The sequence below is a fragment of the Myotis davidii genome, unplaced genomic scaffold (genome assembly GCF_000327345.1).
Source record: "Myotis davidii unplaced genomic scaffold, ASM32734v1 scaffold168, whole genome shotgun sequence".
NCBI classification, from domain to species: Eukaryota; Metazoa; Chordata; class Mammalia; order Chiroptera; family Vespertilionidae; genus Myotis; species Myotis davidii.
The window spans coordinates 12,111,686-12,139,428 of record NW_006383016.1 but is presented as its reverse complement, the minus strand read 5'-3'; the positions used below and the strand labels follow the sequence as shown (position 1 = coordinate 12,139,428).

At 41.0% G+C, this 27,743-nt stretch overlaps 1 protein-coding gene and 1 long non-coding RNA gene across 2 annotated transcripts in view; both read left to right on the top strand.

Moving 5' to 3' along the window:
* The window catches only part of SCIN (scinderin), a 55,393-nt gene extending 40,343 nt beyond the window's left edge, over positions 1–15,050 (top strand). The window contains exons 11-16 of the mRNA XM_006779061.2: positions 2,941–3,111; positions 7,368–7,545; positions 8,070–8,191; positions 11,433–11,510; positions 13,756–13,816; positions 14,212–15,050. Of these exons, the coding sequence (XP_006779124.1) occupies positions 2,941–3,111; positions 7,368–7,545; positions 8,070–8,191; positions 11,433–11,510; positions 13,756–13,816; positions 14,212–14,339 (738 nt within the window). The 3' untranslated portion in view covers positions 14,340–15,050. The remainder of the gene's footprint in view (positions 1–2,940; positions 3,112–7,367; positions 7,546–8,069; positions 8,192–11,432; positions 11,511–13,755; positions 13,817–14,211) is intronic.
* LOC107181698 lies at positions 2,421–2,782 on the top strand. Its single transcript, XR_001512390.1, has 2 exons — positions 2,421–2,507; positions 2,629–2,782. It is a non-coding gene; the product is annotated as an uncharacterized LOC107181698 (long non-coding RNA).
* Positions 15,051–27,743: the final 12,693 nt, after the last annotated feature.

Genomic DNA, 27,743 nt, shown 5'->3' with positions numbered 1-27,743 from the left:
GGAGTGGAGGGAGAAAGAGAAATAGGAAAAAAAGAGGGGGGAGGGGAGAGAGAACAGGAGGGAATGGGAAAAGAAAGGGGAGAAGGAAAAGAAGGGAGAGAAGGGAAAGAAAAGGGAAAGGAGGGGAGAAAAGGAAGGAAATCACAGAGGAGGAAAGAGAGGAGAGAAGAAAAAGGAGAAAGGAGAATAGTGTGGGAAGAGAGATGGATTCTTTATTTGGATATTTCTAAAAATAAATAATTTGTTAAGAATGACTAAACCCAGATTCTAAATGATGTCTCTATGAATGAGTCTACCGATGTATCTGTATTTCTATGTATCTATGTATATATTTACATATAGTGCATGTATGTATCTATATCTACTGGTAGATATCTAGATATATCTAGCTACCTATTTATCTAGAGAAAAGTAGGTCGAGATAGAGAAAGAGGGAGGGAGAGAAATATTGTGCTGACTAATTATAAAGTTTGAACGTCATGTAATGGGACTCTAGTATCGGTGTCTAGTTCTACCTGTTCTCATTGTGTCCAAGGGACCATTTCCATCCCGGTTTGACCTTCTTTCCTCTTCTCTCAGGTTCCTCTTCTCATGTTTATGGTGGAATATTTGCTACTTGTTTCAGGACCCTTAGTAGTAATCACAGGAAATCCTTGGTCTTTGCTTATTTAATTCCTCAATGTGTAACTCAAATACAGACCTCAAATACAGACCTTGTTACTCTTCAGTGTGCTCCAATCTGTGTCTACTCTTCTTAACCCCGGGAGTGGCACTGGCTTGTTCCTTGCCTATCCAGCTCTCTTCAGTGTGTGTGTTTCTCTCTCCTTCCCTCTCTTTCCCCCCCTCTCCCTTTTTAGCTGGAGTAGCTCACACTGCCTGGGTATTTTCTCTGGCTGGCTTTGGGAAAGGAGTTTGCTCCCACCAGTGGGAAAAAGCTTCTTCCAGATTGGGGGTTAGACTGAGAGCAGGCACTGGTTTGGCCAGCATAGTAACATTTCTGATACAGTAGCACTAGGCATTCCCTTCCCAGGAATGTGCCTTACTAACTCTCATGCCTAATGTCAAGTGAGCAAGATTCTATATGGTATACAAATTTTTTATTTTGTTTGAAAAACTTTATAAATGTGTAACTGCTGCTTAATAATTAAATAGGTAAGTCAGATACTTCAGTACATACAATCTAAGATGTGGAGGCACAATTTGATCTTCCAGCTAGTTTCCCTTTACCTTGGTAGTTGTTGATAGATATACTGTAAAACAAGTTAGAGCTATATGTAAAGGTGCATATTAACTTTTTAAACAATTAAATTTGGTAATTTTTAATTAAATTAATAAGATGATTGCATTTTTAAATATACTGGACTGTATTTCACCGTGAAGTATTATATTCATTCCTTGAATTAAATATTTCTAGCTAAGAACTGGCATCATCTATGCCATTTAATTTATCTTTACCACATTCCTTACCAAATTATGTAAAAACTTTGAAGATATTTATTATGCATTATAAATTCTACATTTCATGGTAAAATATTTGACATACCCAATACATTTATTTCCCTTGTTAGCCAGCTGAATCCTAAATTGACAAAGTGGTAATGTGTAGTGTAGTCACTAGATGGCAGTAGTTTACAAAAATGCATAAGCTCAAGTTCTTAATTGATGTTTGAAACATTCTGTAGAGTACATTAACAGTACTGAAATTTCTTCAACTTACTTTGTCTCTCTCATTTCACAGGTAGAATGAGTCTTAATCAGTGGTCTTCTTCTTTTAGGTTGGCAATTAAGGTTTTCTCAGTGTTGTGGGAAGTGCTAAGCCAGCAGCTATGTTAGATACTCCTAGCTAAGCTCACCCCAAGCTTTGGGGTTGTGACTCAACAGACATTTTCATAATTTGCTACTCACTTACTTGACTACCTACTCACTGAAGGATATCTATGAAATTAATTATTGTCAATGCTCCCTAGGCCTCCCTACAATGGTATATGCATCAGCATTCTTACTACCTTGGCTTCTAGAAAAGGATACAACAGAGGAGGTGAGAGAGCATTTAATTTTAGCACAGGGCAGAATAATTGACAAAAATAGGGGACCAGCACAAAATCAGAATAGTTTATATAAAAAATGCATCCATAGTGTATACAAGAAATAGAAAGTGCCTTTCTAATGCAATATCTAGTATTAAGTTAATAGGTGAAATTAAATAATTTTCCATTCATTTTCTTAAATGTTCTTATCCTGAAAAGTCTTTATAATGTATTTTTAAAGTTCTTATGTTAAATTATTACCATTTCTGAAGTTAAGTTTATAAATAGAAAGCATATTCTGTTTCTTTTTATCTGTTTTTGATGTTTGGATAGAAATCATTTATCTATACCCAGATGGCTTTACAATTATTTTTTCATCTGCATTGTAGGGATGTGGAAACGATTAGTATGTTTTTGTGTTGTCTTACTTGTGGAGGCATTTGAATGCACATCTCTTAACCTGAACAAGATCCAAAACATGTGAGAAACAAGTATATTCCTAAACATCTGCAAAGTGTTGGTACTCTTGGAAAAAAAGTAGTTTTCATGAAAGATGGCATAATGCGTCAGCACTTGTTTTTTTTCTCTTCTGGAGGTATAGAGGGACATCTTACATCTTTATGCTCTCTGGAAGCAGAAAGTGGGTGCCGTATGGTGATGTTTCCCCTGAGAAGTGCTGGCCAGGAGTGTGGGGTCTGGAGTAATAAATATTTCTTAAGTCAGTGAGGAAACTGGGCTTAATGATCATCAGTCCACATCTTCTGTCGATCATTATTCCTCCTGCTCTTGACTCCTGGTTTATTTTCGTTTGTTTGTTTATTTGTTTTATTTTTTAAAAGAATAGTGGGAGCACAGTTGGAAATACAACCTTCTCTCATGGCACCCTTTATTTATTTATTTATTTTTTTACCAGATTCGAGTCTCCCAGGGCAAAGAACCTGCTCACCTGCTGAGTTTGTTCAAAGACAAACCGCTCATTATTTACAAGGATGGAACATCAAAGAGCGGAGGGCAGGCACCTGCTGCCCCCACGCGTCTCTTTCAAGTCCGGAGAAACCTGGCATCCATCACCAGGATCGTGGAGGTGATGTCACGCATTCCGTAAAACCACCTGCGCCCCCAGCAAGTATTAGCCTTTAAAAGTTGGCAAGTACACTCCCTCCACTTTTATAACGAAGCTGGTGTTCACAGTAAAAATAATAAAGGCAGGAGAATTGAATAAATAGTCAACTCCAGACACTAGGCTTCTCACATTTGCCAACTGCATTATACCAAAGCAAATGGATTTTAAGAACAACGTAACAAATCAAGCTGTCAAAGGCATGAGGCAGCTTACCCTTTACCTTGGAAGGCCTGGGGAAGATGGATGGTGGGTGGTGATCAGATGATCACACTAGGGAATTCGAGAGGGAAGCCCCTTGTCCATACGCCTGTAACGAATGTGGGAAACAGGCTTTGCCATATTGGGCCAGACCGTGACTCAATCTGACAGCAGCTGTGAAAGAAATCAAACCCCATATCACAGTGTCATAAGACAAGAAGGCCTCCAGAGATGGGCAGGGCCAGCAGCGCAGGCTTTTGGATGGCTGAGTGCTTTGACCTCTAGGATGATCCATCACTCATCTCCCGCTCTCAGTCACTCTAGAAATCCAAGTCTCCCATATCAACCTAAACTGCCCTTTACACCCTCCTCCTCAAACATGGACCCTCTGCCAACCCTTCCTCTCTGCACAAGCCATTCAGCTAAGCCCTTAAAACCAGGTAGGTCATAGCATCTCTCCACCTGCAACATCTTCTCTAAGCCACCCTCTCCCTTCATGCTCTAATGTCCTCTGAGAATATAGATTGCCATGCAGCCCACTCAGGTAGAAATGGTGTTTTTCTCCCAGGCCAGGTGCAGTGACGGTGTGGATGAGGCACACTCCCTGCTTATCCTATGACTTCTCTTTATCAGACTCTCCCTCCCCCAGCCCCTTATGCTGCCCTCCACTGTGCAGCCAGTCCTTCCTCTCTTAGTCTTTGACGGCTTCGGCCTGGCCTCACTGTCCCCATCACTCTGGCTTCTCTCATCCACTCTGTCCTCAAACCTTTTCTGTCCACCACACCCTTCAGGCCCTCCTCTCTCTCCAAATCTCCAACTTCCTGCTCTCTACGGATAACAGAATCAGAGTTCACAGAGAATGTAAATGTGATCACACAGAAATCACCTCTACACCCTCCAATTTCACCAACTTGTCTGCATCTGTATATTCTTTTTTAAAAATATATTTTATTGATTTTTTTACAGAGAGGAAGGGAGAGGGATAGAGAGTTAGAAATATCGATGAGAGATAAACCTCGATCAGCTGCCTCCTGCACACCTCCTACTGAGGATGTGCCCACAACCAAGGTACGTGCCCTTGACCAGAATTGAACCCTGGACCCTTCAGTCCGCAGGCCGACGCTCTCTCCACTGAGCCAGACCAGTCAGGGCGCATCTGTATATTCTTCCCAGCTGTTTTATGAAATAAATTTGAATAGGTAATTTATTTACATTTAATAATACATATTTTATAATAGTTATTTACATATAAATACAAAATAATTTTATAAATTAATACCAATCTATTCTTACCCATAAATTAAAAATAAATAGTAATGTTTGTGTAAAGATGATATTGGCAAATAATTTAATGTATATTTATTATATAAAGAAATAAAACATGTCCAGCTGGTTTGGCTCAGTGGATAGAGCATTGGCCTGCGGACTGAAGTGTCCCAGGTTTGATTCCAGTCAAGCGCACATGCCTCTGTTGTGGGCTAGATCCCCGGTAGGGGTGGGCAAGAGGCAGCAAATCAATGATTCTCTCTTATCATTGATGTTCCTATCTTTCCCTCTCCCTTCCTCTTTGAAATCAATAAAAATATGTTTTTTTTAAAAAAAATAAAACATGACTCCTATTAAAATGTGACATCTGGGCTACCTAGGACTTCGCTGGATTTTTCTCTGTCCCATGTTATTGTCCCTCCTCCAGTTCATCGTTAATGCAGGCAACAAACGTCTCTGTCTCCTGTATTATCAATTTATTCTTCTGTCCTGGATCAGTTATTTCAGAATACAAACATGCCTCTGAGAGACTCACATCCTCCCTTTAAAGACTATCTCTTCACCTGGCCCATCTCAGTGACACCCTTTCTCTGCCCTCCTTAAAACCACAAATTCTCAACACCGACGTCTTCACCAATTCACCTTCTCTACTCTTTTAAGCCTATTAGTCTCCCTAAGCCACTCCCCTCAGACACCCATTCCCTCAGTCCCACCTGCCTTCTGCCCTCTCTGATCCCACTTGTCTTAACCCCCCATGAGCGTTTCCACAGTCGCGCTTTCCTGTGTTCCTGAGACACTGTTTCATTTTGGTTCCCCCCACCAGGCTTCTGAAACACCACTCTCACCGGGATTTCTTCCAAACCTCAGGGCCGCTCTCGGCAGGGCAGTCCTGCTGGAGTCTCCTCCGCTTGTCCCACGAGCACTCCCGTGCTCCGAGGCCCAGCCTTGGGTCTCTTCAGAGTGGTCTCATTCAGTTACACAGTTTAAAGGCCATCATATGTATTGATCTCTTCCAAAATATTCTGTGCATGGCTTCTCCTATTCAATGATGACTAATTTTTAAAAAATCTATCAAATTAAAAGATGGGTAGGCTGTCATCTATGGGCACCCTCAGTTAATTTCTCATGGAAGAGTTGGCGAGAATCGTTGCCTTCCTGGTTTCTTCCCAGTGGACACTTCTTTCTGAGACACGGTGGACTGCTTGGGATACAGCTCTTTCTTTCCCTGGGCCTCCCAAACTGGCTACCACATTCCTAGCCTCTCTGAAATGCACTAATCAAAATTATCGTTTCATCTCCTGGGAGACTAGCCTGTAACATTCTATTTTGGAATGGCTTCCCTGACCCCTCACCGATCTGGGCATGGATCTCTTGCCCCGTCTCTCCATCAGCCAAGTTCTTCCTTCTGTATCAATGAGGACACGTTTGGAGGAGAAATCAGAAGTCATGTTTTCTATAATTCTGTCATCATATTGGGTAGATTCCTTTGAGCTTGGTCTATGAGGTCTCATTCCTACTGAAAGAGGACGGTAACTGCATCCCCAAATGTTCCCCACCCCTGAGACACGTCTTTAATATTTCCAACAGCCATGCCTTCCTCCTCAACTGCTCTCTGGGGACAGGGTCCTGACAAACACGGTGAAATCCTACTCTACACATAGTCCATGCCTTGGCCTGGTACCTCAACGTGGTTGGCCAAACAGCACCATTTGGCACAGCTGATAACGAATTCCTTCTTGAAATGCTTCCTTCATTCGGCCTCAAGAACAACACACTGCTATGTTCTTCCTCCCTTGTCGCTCCATCTCAGTCTTGCTCACTCTTTCTTCATCTCCCTGTTTTCACTCGTCACATGGAGTCCCACAGTCACGCAGGAAATGATACACACACTGTCGCCGTCCCAGCGCCCCAGAGCCAGAGGGCCTCATGGGCACTCACACAGTCCCAACATCACAATGTCCTGGACCAGAGACACAAGCCCACCTAGTCAGACGCTCAGGCTCACTACCAAGCCCGAGACTCGGCACATGCCTGTTCCTGCCCAGAGCTCCCCAGTAGCCTCCGTCTCCAGCCAGAGCCTGGGCCCACCCGGGTCCCTCTCACTCCCCGTGGCCACATGGAGCAGACTGTTCACCAGGCCGATCCAACACAGTGGCCACCGTGTCTTGGTTGAAAGGAAGGGGCATGTCAGTGCTGTGTTTTCAATCCCCTATAAATATTCTTTTATAATTTGTGCAATAATTTACCTGAGCCTGGAGCCCTTTTTAGTGAATCTATAGTATTATCTCTTTGCCTAATTTGGACTCCAGTCCCTGTTTTGTGATTTTAAGGTGTCCCTTTGGTTATCTGATAAACCTCCTGTTTAGCAGGGGAGAGAAAACTGAATAGCTTTGCCTTGTCTATGTCATTTGTAAAGCTTATGCCCTCCTATCCGCCCCCTCCCCCTTCCCCCCATTAGAGCCTATCCTTGTTCTTTTGGTTCCTTTGAATATTATCTTTGTTATTTATCACTGCAGTTTGGCTAATGTTGTTCTTAGAGCCTCGTGCCCCTGTCTGCGGGCAGTTGAGTTACGCTGACACAGACCGCAGTGCTCCTTCTCTAATGTGTTTAAGCCGCAGCGCTGCCCTGAACAAGCTTTCGGGAGTCAGGACAGAAGGCTGGGATGGTTCGTCCCTGTCACAACCTCTCTGACATGTTTATTGAGGGGCAGCCATGAGTCTGACCCATTGTATTGTTTTTCTTCACACTGTAGGTAGATGTGGATGCAAATTCGTTGAATTCCAATGATGCTTTTGTCCTGAAACTGCGACACAATAACGGCTACATCTGGGTAGGAAAAGGTGCCAGCCTGGCGGAGAAGAAGGGGGCGGAGTACGTGGCAAGTGTGCTCAGATGCAAAACCACATGGATTCAGGAGGGAGAGGAACCAGGTGTGTGCTGTGGGGCCAGGCCACTAACCAGAACTTACATCTGGTAGGATTGCTAATGACGTAATTTATTTTGTCCATAAATAGTTACTTGGTAAAGGTTATTGGTGGAGGAGGGGGCGTAAGAATCCATTAGTTGCCAAAGTGGGTGATGATACCTGCTGCATTTAAATAATTTCTTTATTTTCTTTTTCTTTTTTAAAAAATATATTTTATTGATTTTTTACAGAGAGGAAGGGAGAGAGATAGAGAGTTAGAAACATCGATGAGAGAGAAACATCGATCAGTCGCCTCCTGCACATCTCCTACTGGAGATGTGCCCGCAACCCAGGTACATGCCCTTGACCGGAATCGAACCTGGGACCCTTCAGTCCGCAGGCCGATGCTCTATCCACTGAGCCAAACCGATTTCGGCTTAAATAATTTCTTAACATTAAAGTCGAGGTAAGATAGTATTTGTTGATGTAGCGCAGTAGCAGCCAAGTGCTCCTGGAAGTGCGTCGGGTGACTCCGTGTGTCTTCCACAGAGGAGTTCTGGAATTCCCTCGGAGGGAGGAAGCACTACCAGACCTCTCCCCTGCTCGAGAGCCAGGCTGAAGACCACCCGCCTCGGCTGTACGCCTGCTCCAACAAAACCGGAAGGTTCATCGTAAGTGTTTTGGGAGAGACTTGCCGGTGTTGGCTCTGACACTTCCTGACACTCTGACTCTCAGTTTTCACTTACCTGCAAACCACAGGTGCTACTCTTCACTCCACACAAGGTAGCTTTCAGAGTCAATGACGTAATGGATGTGAAGGCACAGGAATAGTGTACTCTATAAATCCAGCTGCTCTGAAAAATACCAGCTACCATGCACCGGTGTCAGCATGCATGTGGATGAACTTGCTAATTGAATGATTTGACACTTCTTGTAGGCAAAAAGAGTCGTTTCTGATCCAACTATGTAAATGTTACCTTTTAATATCCTAGGGAAATAAAAAGTTTCACCAGGTTGACCAAATAAGATATATTATGGAAATACAATCATTGGGCAAAATCACAGAACACAATATACCCACTTGCAAAGTAACTGAAATCAGGAGGAATGTTTTATTTCAGTCATTCACAGGCTTTGAATTCCAGGAATTTGGAAGTAAAAGCATCTATACATACAAGAGTGGTTTTGTACTGAGCTCTGGAATATCCTGGGCTGGTAGCCCATTATCTCACTGTAACTATAGAAATTCTATAGTTTAAAAAGTTGCATCCGAACAACTTTTTAGCACATGCTTCTATAATTTCTTATTAGTATTATTTGCTAATATTGCTAATAACATGTTTGTTTTAAATGAAGATATAATTTACAAAAATAATATCTAGGCTTTGTTCTTAGGTGTAAAAAATCTATTAGTCTTTGTGTTTATTTTATTTTTCTATCATGCACATATTTAAAAGAAAAAAAAACACTTTTCCTCTACACGTACTCATTTTCTTGTTTGATATTTGGAGCTCCTACTTCCTTCACAATTTAAAGAAAAGGAGTGTTACTAAAAAGTGTTTCATCTTATCACCATCAGAAAGCAGGCTTTGGACATGTAGATTCATGTCTAAAGGCAGCAGAGCCCACTGGTTAAAAGCACAGCTTTTAGAGCCAATCTGCCTGTGTGATATTACTTACTTGGTGATATTATTTACTGGTTGTGTGACTTTAGGCTAGTTACTTACCCTCTCTGTGCTGTAGTTTTCTCATCTGTTAAATGGGGCTAATCCTAGTATCTTCTTCATAGGGTTGTTGTGAATATTAAATTATGTGGGGAGCAGCTACAGTGTTTTGGACAGGTTCAAACCTTGGAATGTTGAGAGGGCACAGTCCTCTCATTGCCAGGTGCAAGTCCCGGCTTGGAGGGCAGAGCCCTCCCAGCACAATTATAGCCAACAGCTATAGTTGTAAGCTTGAACCTATGGTCTGAACACATGGCCCCACATGCCTGTGTGATAGAGTTCAGGTGCATGTAGTTGAGTAGGATTGAAACCCACGAGAATGTTGTAAACATCACGCCCTTACTTTGCCTCGTGGCATCTGCTATAAAATAAAGAGACAGCTTGTGGGCGCTGGCGCTATCTCTCAGAGAAGCAGCGTTCCACCTACCGAGACCCAGCTTTTATTCTCTTGTCTGTCTTTCTAAGCCTTTCAGCTGCCCCCACTCAGGTTCACCCTTGGCCGAGCCAGCACAGCACAAAATTAGTTGCTGTGTATAAAGGATTAGAACAGTGCAGGGCACAAAGTAAGTAATACTTAAGGTTTTTGCTTTTTTCAACCTTTATCAGATTAGCAAACATTCTGTTAAAAGATAATGTAAACAAATTCCTTGCCCTTTGTAAATGGTTAGCTTTTCGTTTGCTTATTTGTTTTTTGATTTGTTTTTCTGTATAACAACGTCAGTATCTCATACAGGATACTGTATATGTATTCTCTTGCTCAGAGGGCTACAGATCACCTAGGACCAGGTTGGCTGGGCACAGCTGGGAGGTTCTCCATTGGCTGCAGTTTAGGGTCATGCCAGTGTTTTCCATGACAGACCCCAGGGGCACAGAGGACCCCTGCTTGGTCACCTTGGCTAATATGACATAGCTAAGGCCACAGTCCACTCTGCCTACTCGACTGTACTGCAAAGCACATGGCAGAAGGAAGGAGTGAAGAGTTGGGAACCATGATCCAATCTGCCACACTTTTCTAAGGATCAGGCGGGTTTTATCCAGAACTCTTTAAACGTATTGAACTTTTCACTAACAAGTGTGGCTCAGTTTGTTGGAGCATCATCCCATAAACCAAGAGATCATGGATTTGATTCCCAGTTGCAAGTTGCAGGTTCCATGCCCAGTCAGGGTGCAGTCCCCATGCATACAGAGGCAACTGATCAATGTTTCTCTCTCATATCTATGTTTCTCTCTCTCTCTATTTCTCCCTTCCTCCTCTCTCTAAAATCAGTAAAAACATATTTGCTGGTACTGGATGTGTTAAACTAACCTTCTCAAATCCTTTAATGTTAACTATAGAGCATACAATTTAACCCACTTTAAAATAATGAGACTTTGCATATGGAATATTATGTTATAATTTCATCATATTGAGAATTGTTGATTTATAAAAATGACCAAACCTATTGATTTTATTAAAACAACCTTGACCTACAAAATGAAAGACAGTTTAATACCCATATATTATAATTTCATCTTATTGAGAACTGTTGATTTATAAAAATGACCAAACCTATTGATTTTATTATAACAACCTTGACCTATAAAATGAAAGACAGTTTAATACCCAGACCATAAACTCAAATGTGTCGACAAGAAATGTTCAAACCTGTAGAGAATTTTTACAAGAGTTTTTTTGAGCCAAAATTGACAACATGTGCCAGAAGCAGATTTCAGATGCTCCCGAGAATAGCAGTTGTGCAGCTTCTATTATGCATTTGAAGTTTAGGAGGTAACGCAAGGAAGGTTACATGCAGGTGAGAAAAAGTAAGGTGGTGACTACATTTCAGGATAGGTAACAAGATTATGTTACTTATAGTCAAGACCTCCTTTGAGGAGTATTGCTTCTGGCATTTCCAAGCTGTGTTAACCCAGATGCACAAGAATAATGGACAGCGCTGGCTTAAACTTTTCACTAAAGAAGCTACAGGTCTGGAGTGTCGCTGTCCACCATGATCTGCCCAGTTAGAAATTTATGATCAGCTCACCCTGTGTGGTCACTACCCACAGAACCTTTTTCTTTTGTCCACAAATGCCAAACATGTCTTTAGAGACTTTAGGAAAGCAGCATAAATCTGTGAAGCAACTTGTCTATATATTAGAAAAATTACTTCTTGATGGGTTGGTCATAAAGTGTTTTTATACATTTCAGATTGAAGAGGTCCCAGGAGAGTTCACCCAGGATGATTTAGCAGAAGATGATGTCATGCTGTTAGATGCTTGGGAACAGGTAAAACTATATTTTGTTCACAACAAGAGAGAGTACGTGTAGCTCTCTTGGACTGGGAGCCGCCAAAACCTGCTTTGAGAAATGGCAAGTCTAATAATACATCGGCCTATGGATTTAGGTTGTATTGAAAGGAGACAACACATTTCGGCAAGTTGATATCTTAATGTGGAAATAATTCCACAATTGCCAACTTTGGCTGTATAATTTTAGGCAAAAACGTTATTTTTCAGCCGAAACCGGTTTGGCTCAATGGATAGAGTGTCGGCCTGCGGACTGAAAGGTCCCGGGTTCGATTCTGGTCAAGGGCATGTACCTGGGTTGCGGGCACATCCCCAGTGGGAGATGTGCAGGAGGCAGCTAATCGATGTCTCTCTCTCATCGATGTTTCTAACTCTCTATCCCTCTCCCTTCCTCTCTGTAAAAAATCAATAAAATATATTAAAAAGAAAAAAAAACAAAAACAAAAACGTTATTTTTCATTTATTTGTAAAATTCACTCACTCCTAACTTGTTCATATATTTATTTAGTCAACTAATAAATGCATTAGTTGTATAATAAGTGGGTATAACAGGAGTACAATGCCGTGGGGGAGATTGAAATATTCAGAATTTCTCTTGAAATTTGACAACTCCCAGGAGACTCTTCTCCTGGGAAAGAAACAGACACAGAACAGTTTTGAATTTACAGAGCAAAGAATGCCACTGTTATGTTTATTTTGGAGAAAATTAATGGTGATTTAACACGGCACACTGATGGTTGATTTTTTTAACCTCCATTTACTATTGTAAGTTAACAATGATAATAAAATAAATATATTAGGAACTAAATGATATGAACAGTTACGAAATAGTTGTCTGAATTTGGCCTACTCTTAGAGTCAACCAAACAATATTATAGGTCTGCTCTTAATTCCTAAGTCATTCAGTTATGTTACCCCTTAGATTCTTGTTAACCAGACTTACTGTTGTGGTGATCATTTCACAATAGATACAAATACTGAATCATTCTGTTATACACCTGAAACTAATATAATGTTATATGTCAATTATACTTCATATACAGTACCAGGCTGTCGTGGCTTGTTCTCCACCCTGCAAGCAAATATCCCAGCCCTTTCAGTATGAACTAGAACACAATCAAAACTAATTTGACCAAAATTTTCCCGCCAACAAGTGACTTTAAAATGATTTACATATAAGATAATTCAGGAGAATTTTTCAGCATTGAAGTATGCAACCTATATATTTAAGAAGGAGAAGGACACATACAGAATATATTATTATATCAGTTTAAAAAAATCAGTATTTTAAAAAAATATATTTTATTGATTTTTCACAGAGAGAAAGGGAGAGAGAGAGAGAGAGTTAGAAACATCGATGAGAGAGAAACATCGATTAGCAGCCTCCTGCACACTCCCTACTGGGGATGTGCCCGCAACCAAGGTACATGCCCTTGACCAGAATCAAACCTGGGGCCCTTCAGTCCGCAGGCCGACTCTCTATCCACTGAGCCAAACCGGTCAGGGTGAAACATCAGTAGTTAATTATTCAAGAGTATAGCACTTTTACCAAATTGTTAGAGAATACAGTACTATAGGACCATGGTCGGCAAACTGCGGCTCGCGAGCCACATGCGGCTCTTTGGCCCCTTGAGTATGGCTCTTCCTAAGCCTTAGGAGTACCCTAATTAAGTTCATAACAATGTACCTACCTATATAGTTTAAGTTTAAAAAATTTGGCTCTCAAAGGAAATTTCAGTCATTGTACTGTTGATATTTGGCTCTGTTGGCTAATGAGTTTGCTGACCACTGCTATAGGAGAACACAAAGCTTCAGTCAGAAGTTCCTCAAGGGAGTCTGGAGTGCCCATTGACAAGCTGAGTGTGGGCCCCCCAGGATAACATGGGGATAATGATTATCTTACACACCCCGGGGAGAGTGCAAAAGAAAATTAAACAATCCGTAAGTTGTTTGGGGGAGTGTTCATTTTATTAACTGGAAAACACTATATAAACACAAAATATCAGAATGTGAAATCTGGACTGAAACTTGTCCGGATAGAAGTTGTAGGCGTCTCCTAATAAGTGTAGACACTGGGAAAGTGGTTGGACTTCCACGCAATTGTGTCCACATTTCTCACTGGTGAGGCTGTGAAGATGTAACGAGCATTGTGTGAGGAGGACTTTGCATGGGGTCCAGCACTGAGTCAACACTCCTCCAACAGTATATATTGTTTCATTCTTCAGATTTTTATTTGGATTGGCAAAGATGCCAATGAAGTTGAGAAGACAGAATCTCTGAAGTCTGGTAAGCTAGATATCAATTATCCTGAAATTTTTTAATTCACTTACATTTTTTTTTTATTATAGAAACAGTATAATCTACATAACTGCTATAACCTAGGTTTTTCTAAAAATTCCTTTTGAATGATCCTGGGTTATTTTCTGGGACAATTTTTGTTATTGAAAACATACGATTATGCCATAAGTGTAATTCCATAAAGTTTGGATTTTTTTCAGGCAATAATGGAACTCCCATGGTACATTCTATAGTAGATGAGAGAAATCTATAAGTAATTGTTCATATGGAACAATATTTGACTACTTGGGAGCAAGGAAGATTTGTTATATTTAAAAACTTTTCATTCTACATCTACTTTAATCAAGACTAATTAAATTTATATGTCTGTCCTTCTTTTTTAGCCAAAATGTACCTTGAGACAGACCCTTCTGGAAGAGACAGGAGGACGCCAATTATCATAATAAAACAGGGCTATGAGCCACCCACATTCACAGGCTGGTTTCTGGGCTGGGATTCCAGCAGGTGGTAAACTGTCTTTTGGAGGAATAAGCAAACAAACACTATGGCTGTCCCATTGCTGTGTGGGGTTGGGGGAGGGCGGTTGTTTATTTGACTTTAGAAAATGAACCTCCGCTATATGGCTATTTTTTAATGCCTAGGGTTGATTTGAAATTCTCTTTAAACTGGAATTTTCTGATGTCAATAGATAACCAAAACTAAACTTTTGTCATGGACCATTATTGGCTCTGCTTGAAACTGATTTATGTCTTTTTATATGATCTATAAAGGTGAAAAGCTAGGCACAAGCTAGGGGAGTTTGTCGGAAAATTTTAGTATTCAGGAGCCATTAGCCAAACTTGTTCTTTAACGTGCCAGGGAAGACAGCCATAATGTTTCTTAGGTTCTCCTCCTTGCTATGTGTTCAAACAAGGAGTATATTTGCAGTAAAGTTTATGTTATTATGGCTTTAAAAGTTTGTTTTCCTTTTTTAGCCAATGTGGTTTTGATGCCATTAACTCCTAAGTGTCATTTTCCAAGAGAAGCTTTTCACCTCTTGCCTTTTTAAAAGCCTTTGAAAGCACAGCTCTTTCATGACAAAACAATTTGTATTCTGTTCCATACATACATACATACATATCTATATATTTGAAAGTACATGTTTATCATACCCAAAAATATGTACAAAAGCACTTCACTGATACAGTTTTCCATCATTAAAATACATCTTTTTGAAAAAGTATATTTGTTGTGACATTTTATTCAAATGTGATTTGTGAGTTAATCACTATTAATTTTAATGTTAAATCCTTTTATGCATATATGAATTTAGCATTTATTTTTTATTTTTATTGATTTCAGAGAGGAAGGGACAGGGAGAGAGAGATAGAAACATCAATGATGAGAGAGAATCATTGATTGGCTGCCTCCTGCATGCCTCAGTGTAGTGGGGATCGAACCCTCAACCTGGGCATGTGCCTTGACTGGGAATTGAACCATGACCTGGTTCATAGGTTGACACTCAACCACTGAGCCACTCTAGCCGGGCAATTTAGCATTTCTTAATTCATCCTCATTCAGTAGTAGTCAAAATTAGACAGCCTTTCCATGGTTACATAATTATAAAAGGTTTAGTTTTTTTTTAAATTGAGCTATTTTATTATTATTGTTAAAAAATGAAACATATTGCGTGAGTGCTTTATAGACCTTGCCTTGCTTCAAAAAATATAGTTCACTCAATTTTTAGTGAAATTTTGTGAGACCATTAAGAAATTGACTTCAAAATAGCATATATTGGAAAGGGTATTCAGAAGGATAAAATAAACATTTATATTTGTTTTTTAAAGGCACTTAAAATATGCACTAAGAGAAAATATTTGGGCCAAAAATCAAATTTCAGCACATTTAAAGTATTGAAGTTACACAGACTATGTTTTCCAACCACAATGTATTAAACTAGAAATCAGTAACGGAGATATCTGGCTAATCCTCAAATATTTTGATGAAAAGAGAAATCACAAGGGAAATTAAAAAATATTTTCATCTCAATGAAAATGAAAAGCAGCCCACCAAAATATGTGGGAAACAGCAAACACAGTGCTTAACAGGAAATTTATAGCATTAAATCCTAACACACATAAATAGAAAGACCTCAAGTCAGTGATCTAAATTTCCACCTTAAGAAACTGTAAGAGCAAATTAAACACAAAGAAAATAGAGACAAGGGAATGACTAATTCACAAAAGAGGGGAAAAAACATAAATTGCTAATATCAGAAATAAAATAAGGGTATCACCACAGAACCTATGGACCCTAAAAAGAAAATATGAAACATAATCTTATGCATATAAATTTGGCATTGATGAAATGGGCAAATTTCTTGGGAGATAAACTACTAAACATAATTCAGGAAGAAACAGATAAACCTCAATAGCAATGTACACTCATATTAAAGAAATGGAATTCACAGTAAAACACCTTCTGAAAGAAAAGTCTAGGCCTAATTGAGCTTTACTGGTGACTTCTAGCAAACATTTAAGCAATTAAACTAATTCTAGACAAACTCTTCCTGATAATACAAGACAATGATAGAAGATAAGAGAAAATTTCCCGACTCATGTGTGAGGCTAGTATTACCCTGACCGAAATGAAAATTACATACCAGTTCTCCTCAAAACACTGATGTAAAAATCTTAAAATTTTATCAAATTGAATCCAACAATACAAAAATTAAAGGGGTTCTATCCCAGGCCCTGGCCCGGTAACTCGGTTGGTCAGAGTATCATCCCAATATGCCAAGGTTTTAGATTTGATCTGAGGTCAGGGCAACCAATTAATGCATAAATAAGTGGAACAACAAATCTCTCCCTCTCTTTCTCTCTCTCTCTCTTTCTCCCCCACCTCCCCCAAAATCAATAAATTAAAAAAATTTAAAGAGGAGTTTCATCCCAGGAATTCATTTTAACATTTAAAAATTGATCAAGAATTCTCCATATTAACAACCTAAAAGAAAACCAGGTGACTTCTGTATAGATGCAGAAAAGTGTTTGATAAAATTCAGTAACATTCATAAAAAAAAAAAACTCAGAGGGAATAGAATGGAAATTTCTTGATCTTAAAAGAAAGCTATAATGTATAGCTGACATCATATTTAAGAGTGGAAGAACAAATTTTTTCCACTAAAATCTGGAACAAGATGTTTGTTCTCATCTCTTCCATATTCTCTTGGAGGTCGTAGCCAGTCTATTGAGGCAGGGTTTCTCAGCCGTGACACCATTGGCCTTTGGACAGTTCTTTGCCCTGTGCCATACAGGATGATTAGTAGCATTTCTGGCCTTTGCTCACAAGATACCAGTACCATCCTACTCTCACTACCCCCACCAGTAGCACCCTTCTCTCCCTACTCCCCACACCCAGTTGTAACAAACATTTAGACATTTCCAAATGTCCCTGAGGCAGAGGGAAGCAAAATTGCCATCTATGGAGAACCACTTCAGTAAAGTAAGAGAAAGAACTGAAAGTTGGAAAGGGAGAAATAAGTACTTTTGGTGAAAGTGATTTATCTGGTCACTAATAGTCTTTAAATGCTCCCGGGTGAGTATAATATGCAGCAAGGCGAGAGGCCTACTCCATCCAGCCTGTTGAAAAACAAATGCAGCTCTCTCCGGATCTAGATCCTCCCCCCTCCCGTACCTCCATGTTTTTTGTGTTGTTGTTTTTTACCAAATGATTTATTGATATTACATTACAGTGAGTGACAAAATAGTGTTATCTGTATTTTTAGACTTTATGGCCACCCTAGAGGATCTTTGGACTAGAAAAGAAATTAAGATTTTGTTTTCTCATCATCATTAAGCTGTCACCCTTAGTCTAGGCACAGCTAGTACAACATGTTTCTGCAACCCCACAGGCTCCATTCCCTTTACCAACTATTTACTCCCAGGAGAAAAACAGTCAGCATCAACATCTAGCAGCATTTTCAAAATACATTTTTTTAAAAACCTTGAATAGAAAGTAATTCTTTTAGTCCAGTAACTCCCAATGGTCTTATTGCATCTAATACATAAGATAGGCTCTTTTAACATTTATGTAGGTGAATATTTCTTATTTTGAGGATTTACAAAAGACCATGAGGATTTTTATTTTTCCACAAAAAAAAGGAACAGTATCCACCCAGGAGAATCAGACCAGCAGTTTAAGTAGCTCAGTTCCTGGTGCATGAAGTGATCTGACATCATCCCCTCACTCTCAGCTCTTAGGAAGGAAGTTCAGAGGGAGAAAGGCTGTAGGGAGCAGGGGAGAGGAGGAAACAGATGTGGTAAAAAAAAAAAACAAAAAACAAAAAAAAACCACCGTCTAGTAAAAACAGCAGAAGCCAAGTCCTTTCATTGCAGGATGCCTGAAGAGGAGAGCTTCTATGGAGCATGGATGCAGGAAAGGAGATGTCTCTCTTAACAAACAATAAATTGTGGATACAGTCACTCAGGGTCAGAGAAGTGACCACCGCGAGAAACTGGCTTCAATCTCATTGTCTCCAGGGGAGAACATACCAGAGAATGTGAGACAAAGCCCGGGCCACCGCCCTGGGCGTTGGCAGGCCTACTGGTGCTATGGTTCAACCGCCTTCAGGGGGTGGGGAGAACCAGTGACCACCACTCATGGGTACAGAGGCTACCACTATAGCAACAACATGACGGTCAAACATCAGCTAGCGCTTGGGCTAGGCACCGCCTGAAATCCAGCCTGCCCTCGCTTTCCTGCGACGGGCTCGAGGCCTGTGCAGAGCATCTTCAACAGGTGCAGGTGCCCCTTCTTAGGAAGGGCGGAGAACAGCCTCTTCATGAGCTCCTTTTGCTCATTAGTTTTCATATCAGTTCATCCTCTAAACTAGAAAAGACCAAGCTATCTCAGCAGGCTTCCGATTGGGACCACACTACACATACAACTCAAAGAGGGACGCTACCGTCTTGGTTCTCCCACTGGGCGCGCTCACCTTGCTTCTCGTGAATGAATAGGTGTGATCGTGTTGGAGAAAACCGTGTAAACGCAGGGGCAGATTTGGTCAGTCTCCGTTCCAGAAAACTGGGGGCGCACTCCTTGGGTCTTGCATAGTTTAACGACGGGGTCGGCCGCCTCCTCGTGCTGGCTTAGCCTGACATTGCTTCCACGTAGCATCCTCCTGCTGGACCCACCGCCCGCCGGTGACGTCATCACCCAGGTGGGAGAGGTGGGTTGAAGTCCAGGTTATACACCCTTCCGCTAGGGGGCGCGTCCAACCTCGGCTGGGACCATCTGGGTGTTTCCGATGCGGGATGCGGGATGCGGTGTTCAGAATGATCACGGAGCCAGGGCACAGATCCCGTCCAGGGCTTCAGTCTAAACTGTGGTCCCTGGAAAACCGCTAGTCGCCGGGGCGATCCCGCCGGTTCTCCAGCTCCCACCGCACCAGGCGCGGCCTGGGACCACGCGGCCATGGTCTGTACCGCTTGGCGGGATCACCAGCTTCGGTGTTGGCTTTGATGTCTTCCCGCAAGAAGAGGCCACTAGAGCGGTGCTGGAGGCCCAAATCCTGGGCGCTCCGCTGGCCCACGGCGCCCTGGCCCGAGCCAGGCGCTCCGAGGAGAGGAGACGCTCATAGGGCCCTTGTTTATTGCACGTCGCTTTATTGAACTTCACAGGTGTTTCCTTTTCTGCAAATAAAAGCAAGACCCTTCACCAGAAAATGATTACAGCCGGCCTTACTCGCTTTGCTGCGCTGGAACCTAACCTGCAAGGTCTCCGAGGTATGTCTGCATTAGGGGTGACTCTTGAGGAAAGCGAGGATTAGGGGTGCCGAAGCCACCACTAGGCACATCCTTGACTCTTTCACCCTCCCAATATTTTTGATACAAGGTTGGGGATGTGAAAATACTGTTTTCGGTTTGCAGTTGGTTGAATCTGCAGATGCGAAACCCATGGATACTAAGGCTTGGATGTATTTATGGGGGGAAATCATGCGTGGTAAATCCACGCTGTTCGAGCCTGTGTTGTTCAAGGGTCAACTGTATTTTCATGCACAGGAGTAGCAAAAACTCTCAGACACAGTAGTTAACTGGCAAAACATTCCTTTGACTTAAAGCCCTGATATGTCTTACTCTGGCCTCAACATTTGAGGCAGTGAATACTCCGTTAAAAAAATTAAAATCTACCCGTCAACAGCATAAGATTTACTTTCTGTTTATTCTAGAAATAGATTTTTATTTAAAGCATTACGGATGGAAGTTCTGTTGTATATCTCTTTAAGTTCTTTAAAACAGTGTCCTGCCTGATTAAAATAAAAGTTGAAACAAGCAAAATAGAGACAGACTCAGAGCTAACAGCTGTTGGGGGGCGGGGGAGAGTGGGAGATGGAAGAATTGAGCAAAAAAGAAATAACTCATGGACAGGGACAGCAGTGTGGTGATTGAGGGGCTGCGGGAGGTGGAGGAGGGTATGGGGGGATAAATGGTGATGGATGGACACTTGAGTTGGGGGGTGTCTGTGTGAACACACAATACAGTGTACAGAATTGTGCACCTGAAACCTGTATAATTTTGTTAACCAGTGTCACCCCAATAAATTCAACAAAAAGGGAAAAAAGTAGTTTATGATATTGTATGCTGGTCAAATAAACCACAAAATGCTTTTGGGTTTGGGGAGATGTATCCATGTATTTAGCCATTAAAAAGAGAGAAAAAATACCTTCAGAGATGTGCACATCCAAACAGCACAGTAGAGGGCACTCTGTGTCCATGTTAATGAAGAGCGGCTTTGCTAGTTCCCGAAAACACTAAGAAATGGCCATTTTCACTTGTATTTTCCTAGTAGATTGGAAACGTGTGTGTTTCTAGGAAGGTTAATGTGGCTGTGATCCTAGCCTACAAGCATTTTATACTGTGTTCCATTCTATGAGTATTTTACACTGTTTTCCAGTTCTGAGGTTCAATAGCATGCAATCATCTTCATTTTATAATGTATTTGCGACCTGACAGGCTATCCTGACATCCTGGTATCCTGACACATATGTTTGTATATTTATATCCTGGTGTATATCCTAGTGCTGGTGAACCAGCAGAGAGCAGATAGTTAAGGGCACCCTGCCCTCATGGAGCTGTAGTCCAGTGGGTGGAGACAGAAAACAAGCAAATATTTATATACAAATTCTTCCATATGCAGAAAAATAAAGCCAGAGAGGGATAGGAATTGTGAGGTGAGGGATTATATTTTAGATAGAGAAGGCCCCTCCACAGTGACATTTGGACAGAGACCTGAAACAAATGAGGGAAGGAGTCTGTGATGGTTAACTTTGTGTATAACCTTAACTAGGCCAAAGGATGCCCAGATATCTGGTTAAACATTATTCTCCATAATCATGTGAGCCAACTTCCTGTAAGAAATGTCATTTTATATATACGTTAGCCTATTAGTGTCTTTCTCTGGAGAACCATGACTAATGACTAATGACTAATACAGAGCTCTAGGCATATCTCTGGGTAGGGACCTACAGAGCCTTTCATGCAGAGGGGTAAGAAGCTGCTTGGCTTGTTCAAGGAATTGTGAGGAAGGGGTATAGCTAGAGAGATTGAGAGAGATGGAGAGGGTAAGAGATGAGGTCAGAAAGGTTGTGGGGTGTCCATAGATCAGTGGGATTTCCATTTTCCCACTGGGTGAGATAAGATGGAGTGACATGATTTGTCTCCCATTTTGAAAGGCTTCTCACTGCAGAGTGGAGGAGAGCCTGCAGGATGGCCAGCCTGAAAGGAGAGGCCAAGTTAGAGGCTGTGATCATAATCCAGGCAGAGCTGGTGGTGATGGTGGTGAAGAGGGAGTACATATGAAGCCAGTGGGAGGAGGATGGATTTGATATAGGATGTGAGAAAATGAGATACATTGAGTATCACAGGAGTTGCTATTTATTTATCTTGGAAACATTGTGTGAAGAGAAGGTGTAACTGGGGAAAAAGGAATTGATAATGTCCATTTTTTGACATGCCTATCCTATTGGACAGTCAATTGAAGTTATTGAGTAGGCTGTTCAAGTTCAATAGAGAATTCATGGCCAGGAACATATGTTTGCTGTGAATCAGTGTATAGATACATTTAAAGACATAGAGTGGATGTGGTGACCTAGAGTGTGAGTATAGATAAAGAAGACATCTGAGAGGACAACTGACTCCTGGAATGTTCTGTCACCTAGTGGTGCAAGAGGAGAGGAGGAGCTGGAGAAGATGAGGAGGAAAAGATCCCAGTGAGGCAAGAAGAAAATGGAGGGGGTCCATGAGGGAATGCTTTGCTGAGGTGAATTATAAGGAAGCAACTACCCATGCCTTTCTGATAATTTCTTAATAATATAAGTAAATATTCTTGTGAATGTTCTAATGGCCATTTATGGGATATTTACCACCAAATCGTGCATTGCTTAAAGTACTGATTTTCAACCGGGGCCGATTTTGCTCCCCGGGGGACATTTGGCAGCAATGTCTGGTTACATGTTTGGTTGTCAGAACTGGGGAACATGTAGTGTTACTAGTATCTCTTGGGTAGAACCCAGGGATGATGCTAAGTATCCTACAGTGCACAGGAGAGCCCTTCACAGCAAGGGATTATCCCATCCAAAGTGTCAATAGGGCCAAGGCTGAGAATCACTCACCTAGAATAACTACCTTTCAACATGGAAATGAAGTAGTGTCTTATTACAGAGAAAGTGTTTTAAAAAACAAACAAAAATAAGAAAATATCACAGGATAGGGCAGCTGCTTTATTTTTCATACAATGTTTTACAAAAAGAACCAAATAAGATATCTGAATTAAGAAACTAAATTTGCCATATTTTTATCATCATGAAATAGGAACTCTATAAGACCTAATTATTTAACAGTACTAAAATATATAGACACAGGTATGTGTGTAAGGTAATAACTTTTTGAAAATTTTAAACACTATAATTTTGATATTCTATATTTAAAATTGTTGTTGTTGAATCTTAGTGTATTCATTTCCTAATGCTACTATAACAAATTATCCTAAATTTAGTAGCTTAAATCAAGACAAATAGACTGATCGCCTTCTAGTTCAGAATTCTAAAGTGGGCCAACAGGGTTGCTTGAATTTCTTCAGGAGGCTCCAGGGCAGGGGTGGGCAAACTTTTTGACTCGAGGGCCACAATGGGTTCTTAAACTGGACCGGAGGGCCGGAACAAAAGCATGGATGGAGTGTTTGTGTGAACTAATATAAATTCAAAGTAAACATCATTACATAAAAGGGTACGGTCTTTTTTTTTTTTTTTTAGTTTTATTCATTTCAAATGGGCAGGAACCGGCCCGCGGGCCGTAGTTTGCCCAAGGCTGCTCTAGGGGCAGAATCCTTGCCTTGCATTTTCCAATTTCTAGTGGCCTCCAGGATTCCTTGGCTTGTGGCCACCTTTTCCATCTTCAAAGCTAGCAGTGTAGCAGCTTCAGAGATCTCTTTTTCTATCTAAACTACTGTGTGACCATCAGTAATATCTCCTTCTCTGACTCTGACTTCCTTCCTTCCTTCCTTCCTCCCTTCCTTCCTTCCTTCCTTCCTTCCTTCCTTCCTTCCTTCCTTCCTTCCCTTATAAGGACTCTTGTTATTATATTGGGCCCAGCTGGATTATCTCCACTTCTCAATATCCTTAATTTAATCACATCTGCAAAGTCCCATTGCCCTGTAAGGTAATATACTCCCAGGGTCCAGACAGGATATGGTCAAGGAGGCTATTACCCTGTCTACCACTCTGTGTGAAAAGGTATGCAATAAAACCAGTGTTCTGGTGGGTGGGCATATTGGGTAAAAGCTGATAACCTGAGAAACAAATAGATATTCCCACTCTCTTTCATTAATTCCACCTTCGGCCTACACCCTCATTTCTAAAATAAAAAATAATATAGTTGTAGCTGGGGAAAAGTCTAGTCAGCATTTCATCTCTTTCCTAATCTTTCAAAGTTTCTGGTCTTGTTCCAACCTGATACTTATATACAGAGGCAGAAAGAACGTCCCCATACTGAGCTCACATAAGGCAGCTGCCATCCGCACAATTACAGTAACACTAGTTGGAAGACAAAAGTATAGGTGGGTAGGCTATCTCATTTGAGTTTAACCAAAACCAAAATATTTTGAACTAGAGTTCTAATTTAAGAAGATAATTTGGAGCTTTGGGTTTTGAGAGTGGCATTTCTCTGTTCTCAGTCACAGGATATCTGTGAATTTATGTATTTGAAGATCCAGTAGGGACATCGCTAGAATGGTAATAATCTCAGCGGGGTCCTCCGTGAGGTTAAGCAATAGGCCTCTAATGGTGCATTAATATTCAACCCAGGTTTGAATGAAAAGCAGCATTATTTGACTTCTGAATATAACAGTGCTTCTAAAAAGGTCATATTTTTATAAGATCAAGTATTATTTGACATGAACTTCCATTGAGGGCACCAGAGATAATGTCTTTTTTGGAATCCTTGAATCTTCTGCTCATTTGAGTCTGCATTTTATTCTTTTTTATAATGTTTCTGGCCCCAAGAGGTCATCAGAGCCTGAAAGCAGAGAGTCTTTATACTGCCTAACTGTCTCTGTGGAACTCACACAGCCCCTTCGGTACGATTCCATGATGATATGCCTTAAGGGAGGAGGTCACTGCCAAGCATGGTATATGTCTCAAGAAATTTTATAGATGACACTTAGGAGCAAATTATTTCCTATCCCAGCACCCAAACTGCCACAAAGCTCAGAAGAACGTGTAGGCAAAAATAGCCACAGAATAATGAATACCCAATTTTTAATTTTAAAAAAGAGCTAACAAAAAGTATGGAAATTATGTTCTATTTTCTTATAAGGATTGCAGATACCCTGTAGTGCATGAAAATATTCTATGACTCTAAAATTTCCAGCTCTGTGGGCTTTTAAAAATGTACTTTGTACTGGCTGGCTTTTAAGATGATTATTAAGTGAGAACAAAAAAAAAAGGGGGGTAATTTTCTTCAATTTTCTAGGCATGTGTTTCCCTCCTCCCCCCTAGAAAGTAATCTACTCAGTGTTGGCGGAGTCAGATCCCCTCCTGGGCATCTCCCTGATGAAACCTAATGGCCAAATCTAAGCAACACATTTCTTATGCCGTTGGCCTGCCTTTGCTTTGTCTGAAGGCAGTGCGGTTGATTACAATAACAGTACAACACAAAAGAACACTGTGTGGTGTCCAGGTCAGTCCTTAAATTAAAAGACCTTCTGAAGAATCCTGGCTCCACCACTACTAGTTGGGCCAGGTATATTAGTTATATTACTTAATTACTTTTCAACTTCAGTTTCTCTATTGGTTAAGAATGCATTTGCCTACCTACTCACCTTACAGTCCAGGTACTAGATGGTCTTCACTGGTTAGTGTGTGTGCTGGTAAAAAAAAACCAACATAACTGCCGGCCTTGGGAGGAGATCATTGAGCTTCTACCCCAGGTTAAGCCAAATGAGAACAGGAGACTGAGGAGAGCTTGGCACAGTCTCTGGATGTACAGAATATGAAGACAGAAGACAAGACCAAAATAAATAGATGTAGCAGAAGTAGATCTGTCAAGGAAGGAAGTTATAAGCCTTTGAAATCTGGGGCAGGGGCGGGGGGATAGTGAGAGAAGTTCAAGGATTGAGTAGAATGAATGAAACAATAACGGTGGTGAGGGTGGGATGATAGTGAAGAAAACTGGATGCCAGAAACTCTCATGAGCTTGAAGTACTTTGTGCTCAATGGGATTTGTCACATATGCAGAGGTGAGATGTAGAAATCTTCAGAAATGAACTCCTATGCAGAATACAGGGAAAATTCCTCCTTTTTGGAAGGAAAAATAAAACCCACCTCTGATAAGGATAGTAATCATTTTATGTACTCACTCACCTTTTGCATTTACCGCGTATAGTCTCCCACCATCAAACACATCAGTAAGAAATTTTGATTTTATTGAACATTTCAGAAAGTAGAATGTAGAAGTTTAGAGAAGTATTCTCTTTAGCTCTGATAAAAACTGAGTGTAACTTAGGCTAAGAACAATAACAGACTTAGAATGTATTACGAAGAAAAAATATTTTTATTGGTTAGTGACTTGGTGTTGATAAACGGTCTGAATGTTCCAAAGATAGGATCTGGCTTGAAAATGTGTAATTTTTGAATGTAATTTGGGAGCTAAAAATATTATTTCTAAATATGCATGCTATTTCCCCCAAAGTGCTGTCAAAACAACAACAACAACAACAAAAAAAAACAAGCAAGGGAGGAACAAATGATATTTATGCAATATCTATATCTGCTAATTGGTCTCCCTTATCCATTCTTTCCTTTTTCCTCTTAGTACTGTAATAGAAACCCACTTAGTAGGCCACATTCTCTGTGTCCCTGGCAGCAAGGCATGGTCATCTGACTGAATTCTGGCCAATGACATGTGAGCAAAAGGTCTTTGCTTCATAAGGGCAGGGATCCAGGTATCTAGTCTCTTCTTATAAAAGGAAATCTTTGTCCTTCCCTTTCCTAGTCCCTTTTCCACTGGCGAGGAAATGATGAGAACTCGAGTAGGCACCTTGGGCCCGGAGATGGAAGCCTCATGTAGCAGTTGGCAGAGCTTCCCTACCATGACTGGATCTGTTTATTTAAAGATCAATAGATAAAAAGAAAGAACTTGCTTTCTCTTTTGAACCTCTGTATTTTGGAGTCTCTTTTTAGAGCAGTTTAGCCTGTACCTTAATTAATAGAAAAGCTGGTTATCAGAAGTGGAGGTTTACACAAAAATGTTCTAAACACTTGTGGTCCTGCCTTAATGGTAGATATGTGAAGAGTGAATAGATGTGGCCGGCTGGAGAGCCAGTAATCCTCTTTATGGCAAAACATTCAAATAAAACTGTTACCAGTGGTAACTGAGAAGGCAGGACAGACCAAGCCTGTCCCGCCGAGAAAGGGGCTGGGAGAATTCGGAATAGTAATGTGTACTGGCTGTTCTGGCAGCTTTTAGCAATATACTTACTGTAAGAGAGGTGAAGTCAGGCAAGAATGGATCAGTTTAAAGGCGAGATGAAAGGAGCTATAATTCTGCTCTGTTCGCAGCAGGTGGCCTTTAATCTAAGTTGACTAAGGGATTAGTAACTTGGAAAAGCCAACTGTTTTCTGTAAACAAAATAACAGTAGATAAAGTTGTCACTCAGGACATTGCTCAAGAGCCTTCCCTTAAGTGTCCTCAACCAGACCTGTAAGCCAATCTAGAATCAGATGAAGGATGTTGTTTTCTCACCCAGTGTGGCTGCTCTTAATTCAAGGGGCAGTCCCCCCTAATTCTCTCTCCCCCTTCCACTCTGATTTCTTTCATATACAACTACTTGGAACCAAATAGACAAAAATAATCAACATGTTTTTGAGCAAATTATATTGCTAAAGAACTTGGAAGTCTAGTCTCCACAAGTTTGTGGTTGTTTAACCATGAAGCACCCCCCGAGAGACTAACCCAGCAGTAGCAGAGAGCTGAGAAACGCGTGCTGTATTCGGCTTAAAACTAGCACTCCGTGTCCACCGCCCCATCTTAAGCAGAAAAGGAGGGATGCTCTCCAACGTGCACAGTAATGTGTCTCAGGGGATCATGGACCGAGAAGAATTTTCCAAAGGACAAAGCCAGGAGACCCAAAGGATGGTGCGACAAGGAAGTTCCCCAGAAAGCAGAGGCGGGATTTCATCCAGAGACTCACTCCATTGCTAGTGAGGACAGTCTTCGGAATGTCTGCCCAGCCAGATTCAGCATTCCTATCAACAAGTGGTTCTGTGTGCTTCCCATTCTTCTCTTTCGAAAGTATGATATTTTATTGCAGGTATCCTGGTTCTATTCCACCACTGAATATTGGTGTTTTGTGTGTTTGCATGTGTGTGGAACTTGGGGGCTGG